Source organism: Nuphar pumila, chromosome 10, assembly GCF_984573655.1.
Source record: "Nuphar pumila chromosome 10, dmNupPumi1.hap1.1, whole genome shotgun sequence".
Taxonomy (NCBI): Eukaryota; Viridiplantae; Streptophyta; class Magnoliopsida; order Nymphaeales; family Nymphaeaceae; genus Nuphar; species Nuphar pumila.
The window spans coordinates 514,254-520,163 of record NC_143258.1 but is presented as its reverse complement, the minus strand read 5'-3'; the positions used below and the strand labels follow the sequence as shown (position 1 = coordinate 520,163).

At 41.9% G+C, this 5,910-nt stretch overlaps 1 protein-coding gene across 1 annotated transcript; it reads left to right on the top strand.

The window, feature by feature from the left end:
• Positions 1-1,988: 1,988 nt before the first annotated feature.
• LOC149823139 (ammonium transporter 1 member 3-like) lies at positions 1,989-3,631 on the top strand. The gene has a single exon (XM_090018680.1). It carries the CDS (start codon positions 2,116-2,118, stop codon positions 3,511-3,513), a length of 1,398 nt encoding a protein of 465 aa, XP_089874806.1. The 5' UTR covers positions 1,989-2,115; the 3' UTR covers positions 3,514-3,631.
• The last annotated feature ends 2,279 nt before the right edge of the window (positions 3,632-5,910 follow it).

Genomic DNA, 5,910 nt, shown 5'->3' with positions numbered 1-5,910 from the left:
GACTCCTCATGTCCGTCAAGCTTGAACCATATGCTGAAGAAGGATGCCTTTGAGAATTGATGAAAGGGAAGCTGGGTTCCTCTCATCCTCCTCCTTTCTCGTGTGCATCCCATACCAATACAATGAGGATAGCATTTGGTACCTCTTGGCATACAACCAATAGACTGCAATTGGGGTGTGAGTCCTCATGAGCTCATCACTCACATGCCCTTCCCAGAAAACCATCCTGAGGTAATTCAAGAACCCCCAACAGGCGATTAAGATGGTGGATGGCACTCCCAAATGATGAACTCACGATCCATAGTAGTGGAAGAAGACAAATTCATTTAGAAGACATTGGGATCACTGACCCACAAAATTTCTTCTGCAAAAAGCGAGTTTTGGGTGTCGATCTACGACCAAAACCATGATAGGTTCGTTGGTGAATAGTGGGATATACTAAAAAAACACTGTAATTTATACCAACTAAAAATTGTTGAAGATATACATATGCAACAAAGATCACTACAAGAAATTACTTTTTTATTAGCATGCCTCTTATGCAGTGCCATTAATGAAGCATCTTTACTGTCACGAAATATGCTCGTGCTAGTAAAGAGGTACATTATACTCGCATGACATACATTGTGTCATTATAAAACCTTTATTGGAGCGATTATTTTTTGAGCCAATGAAGTAAACAACTTTACTAGGATAAAATACTCTTGCACCAATAAAGATGTGCTATTACTGGCACGAAAAATTTTCACGCTAGTGAAATAAAGATATTTATTGGCATGAAAAAAATTATGCCAGTAAAGTTTTTTTTTAAATAAAATAAAAAGAAAGGTTCGAGAGACGAGGCCTCCTTCTCACATCTCTTGACCCTACTCTCTCTCTCTCTCTCTCACCTCTCTCTTGCATTAATGCTCCAAAAATTTTAACTTGAAAATTTTAATTTTTTTTTTGTAATTGATTACTTTTCAGAGTCAAATCGACCGCATAACAAAAAATTATTTGAAAGATCTAAGTTAGCAACATTGGGTGGGTTATAAAGAAATACACGACAATAAAGAACATTTCTCAGTTTTATTGGATCTGGGTCTGATCCCACACACATAAATTTTAAAATAGAGAGGGCAAAATCTCAAAGTTGATTCATTCCGAACAAAACTTCAAAACATAACTAAATTGAAAATTGTTTAACATAGCAAGTAACATCTCTAAAAATCAAGCACTTCTAGAAAACAAAAATAGGCAGAATGTGGTTCTGTGACTGGTTTGCGCTATCTCGTCATCGCCCGTAACTGCAGTCTACTTATCACCTGAAATGATAAGGAGTAAATGATAAGAAGTCAGACTATATCCGGTATTATAGGTACAATAACATCACACAATGTTAAAAAACTAAAACATAAATGAAGATTTAATCATACATTCAATCATGTATACATCAATAAGACATTAACGAATACTTGTCATAAAACATGCAATTGTATAAACATAAGGTTTTTGTTTTGATATTACCCTACCTGCTACCGGTAAGACAAAAATGTAGAGTTTTATTATGCAAAGTATTTTAATACCCCTAATGACTAGCTGAATCTATTTAAAAAAAGATGATATAATAACCAAGAAAGGATTCTCCAAAAATCAAGATAACCTAAGAGGCATCTTAAACTTCAGTTCTTATTAAATGGACCATGCATCTATTGGGTCAGATTTGATCAAAGCAAATTGCATCATAAGATTGAAGATTATGTTATGTTGATTGGTTAGCAAATCCATAATCCTTGGGCTCTACCTAACAGCCAATCCAGCCTGGAAATATCTCGCTTTTTCTTTGGAGGTAAACGGTTGAATACAATAAAAGCCTGACCACCAGCTTAAAAGATGAGCCTTATCTCCAGCACGTGCACTCCTCCATCAAATGGAAAACACACCACTCATGCAATCTTATAAATCTTAAGCAGCTGGTGTATCGCCATCAATCCCAACTTAATAATTAGTACAAGTAATACGCATCTACCATTCAAAGCCTCTACGACCAACCAAATTCGCCTTCTCATCAGAATTCTCTCTCTCTCTCTCTCTCTCTCTCTCTCTCATCCAACCAAGCAAGAAAGAAGCAAATCAATGGAGGAGACGTGGGAGAGCAGTGCGACGTCTTCCATTAACACTGTTTTCCTGCTCTTCTCTGCATATCTCGTCTTCGTTATGCAGCTTGGCTTCGCCATGCTGTGCGCGGGCTCGGTCCGTGCCAAGAACACCATGAATATCATGCTCAGTAATGTGGTCGACGCGGCTGTCGGCAGTCTCTCCTACTACCTCTTCGGCTTCGCCTTCGCCTTCGGCACCGGCAACCCTTTCATTGGCACCACCTACTTTGGTCTGCATAACATCCCCGACCAGACCTTCGACTACTCTTACTTCCTCTTTGAGTGGGCCTTCGCCATCGCAGTCGCCGGAATAACCAGCGGCTCCATTGCCGAGCGCACCCAGTTCGTGGCCTATCTCTTCTACTCGTTTCTTTTGACTGGGTTCGTGTACCCGGTAGTGGCACACTGGGTCTGGTCGACCGGTGGGTGGGCTAGCGCCAGCTACAAAGGAGGTGGGCTACTTTTCGGTTCGGGTGCGATAGACTTCGCAGGTAGTGGTGTTGTGCACCTGGTAGGTGGAGTTGCTGGCCTATGGGGTGCACTCATAGAAGGTCCGAGAGTAGGTCGGTTCGACGCGTTCAGTAAGCCCGTGCCGATCCGCGGTCATAACGCAACCCTCGTGGTCATGGGCACGTTCTTGTTGTGGTTCGGTTGGTTCGGGTTCAACCCGGGTTCATTCGTAAAGATACTGGTGCCGTACACTTCCACCACGTCGGAAGGGAACTGGACCGCGATTGGACGAACCGCAGTCACGACCACGTTGGCTGGGTCAATGTCCGGACTGGTCACGCTTTTTGGGAGGCGGGTGCTTATCGGTCATTGGGATGTGCTGGACGCGTGCAATGGGGTCTTGGGTGGGTTCGTGGCGATCACGTCTGGGTGTGCCGTGGTCGAGCCATGGGCCGCTATAGTGTGCGGGTTCTTTGCGGCCTGGGTTCTGATGGGGCTCAACATGTTGGCTGCGAGGTTCGGGTTGGATGACCCGCTGGAGGCGGCTCAGTTGCACGGTGGGTGCGGTGCGTGGGGCCTGCTGTTCACTGGGTTGTTCGCCAAGGAAGAGTTGGTGATCCAGGCCTACTCGGGTGGTGTGAGCTCGGTGTCGCGGCCGTACGGGGTGTTGATGGGGGGTGGGTGGAGGCTGTTTGGTGCCCAGGTGGTTGAGGTGTTGGCCATTGTGGGATGGGTGAGCTTGACCATGGGCCCTCTCTTCTACGTTCTTCACAAGTTGAGCCTGCTGAGGATCTCTCGTGATGAGGAGGTCGCCGGTTTGGACATCTCCAGCCATGGTGGTTTTGCCTACACGGCGCACCCTGACGATACCCATTCCTACCGATTCTATGAGGACTACGTGAGGCTGCAACAGCAGTCGCAGTGACTCGCGCTTGTTTATTGTTTAGTGCAAACGCATGTTGCAATCGATTCGATTCTCTATGTATGTATTCAACTCTTCATGGATGGCTTTGTAATTGAAGTCAGGAGAAGAAGGCGATAAAGATTTTTTGGTGTTAAATTTTGATATTACGATCGATGATATACGATTGGAAGTGTTTGGTAAAGAGCCGATCATCAACTTCATCGCCCATGTTTAAATTTAAGATCCTGTTTTTAAAACTTCATTAACCTTGGGGTCTATTTTATAAAATAGGGTGAGCATTGGGGGCTGAATTGTGGTGGTAGTGTCAAAAGGATCACGAGTAGGGATGCAAACCAATCGGATTCAGATCAGCTAAATACATGGGTGAGTTGGAACTGGATCGGTTCGAAACAGCAAAAAATTACAAAAAAACCCCAACACTGGATCCTACCCATTTGCATCCCTAACCAAGAGGACATGGATTAAAGGGAAATGTTCCCAAACATGTACGTGGTAATTAATTTCATGAGATAGTGCCATCTCAAAAATAAATAAATAAATCATGAGAATAGTGATCCCATCATCTCCACTTAACTTTAAGAGGTGTTTGAATAAGGATGGGAGTGGACGGGGGACAAGGTCTCCACCCCTGTTCGGTTTGAAGACCCAAATGCAGCTCACCAAAGTGAGAATGGTTTGGATCAATTTAAGACCCAAATGGATCCCATTGAGAAAAAGGTATTTTAGATTCATTTAAAAACCTAAATGGATCCATTTGAAAACTCAAATGGATCCCACTAAATAAAAAGTATTTTGGATCTATTTAGAAGATCCAAATGGATCCTACTAAAGAAAATAAGATTGCCGATCTGTTAAAGTCCCAAACGGATCCCATTTAATAAAAAAAAGGATTTGGGTTCGTTTAGGGCCCAAATGAATCCAATATATATATATATATATATATGTGTGTGTGTGTGTGTGTGTGTGTGTGTATAATATATATATATAAATTTAGGATTGGATTTGAGGTGACCTCAATAGGTCTCACCAAATGCAACCTAAGGACCCAAAACACTTAAATTGGGTTGGGATGCAATCAGCCCCCCCCCCCCCCCCCCCTCTTCATTCAATTTCAAACTATATGAAAACCGATCTACACCTAGAGCTTTTTTTTTTCTTTCTTCTCTCTCTCGATGAACCAAAACCATTGTCGACCCTTTTGCCAGCGATGCTACCCCACCCAAGCCACCCCTTATGTAAAGTTTACACATATTTTTTATTTTTTGAAATAATAAATGATTATCCTAATAATTTTTTTTGGATAATTAATTAGCAGTTTATTATCAGTGATTTTTTTATTTTATCAAGTTATTTAAGATATACAAACTTTTTAAACATCTTTATATTTGGATCTCGATGGGGGATCCACGAGGATCAACCCCCATGAAACCCAATTCAAAATGTGCATCTAGGATCCATTGGATACAACAACAAGAAGAAGAACAACAACTACACCTTCATCCCAAAACAATTGGGGTCGGCGATATGAACCAAAAAAGAAAATCATTCTCGGTCTTCCACATGAATCCTTCTCCTCCAATCATTTCTATCCAATGCCATGTCCTCGGTGAGGTTCAAAGCATTCATATCCTTTCCTATCACCTCCATCCATGTCTTCCTAGGCCTACCCCGACCTCTTTTAACTAATATATTTTCCCATTTCTCCATCCTTCTAACTGGAGCATCATTAGGCCTTCGTCAAATATGTCCAAACCACCGTAAACGATTCTCTCTCATCTTATTTTCAATGGGTGCAACGCCTATCTTCTTACGTATCTTCTCGTTCCGAATCTTATCTTTTATTGTATTTCCACACATCCATCTCAGCATACGCAACTCAGTTACACTCATTTTTTGAATATGATATCTCTTGGCAGCCCAACATTCCATATCATATAGTAAAGCGGGCCTAATAGTCGTCCTATAAAACTTTTCCTTCAACCGCAATGGCATTCTACGATCGCACAACACTCCAGTTGCACTTTTTCATTTCATCCACCCAACCTTTATTCTATGATTTACATCTCCATCAATTTCTCCATACTTTTGAATGATAGATCCCAAATATTTGAAACAATCATCCACCGGTATTTCTTGCTCACCAAGCTTCACTACACTCCCATCACTACTTCGATGCTTACTAAACCGACATTCCATGTATTCTGTCTTACTCTTACTCAACTTAAAACCTCTTGCTTCCAATGTCTGTCTCCATAATTCTAACTTAGCACTAACCCCAGCTCTAGACTCATCAATCAAAACAATATCATCAGCAAACAACATACACCACAACACATTTTCTTGAATTGATCTCGTAAGCTCATCCATCACTATAGCAAATAGGAAAGGGCTTAAAGC

Excerpts from the sequence above, each read along its gene's own strand:
- LOC149823139 (XM_090018680.1), top strand. The coding sequence starts at position 2,116 with ATGGAGGAGACGTGGGAGAGCAGTGCGACGTCTTCCATTAACACTGTT.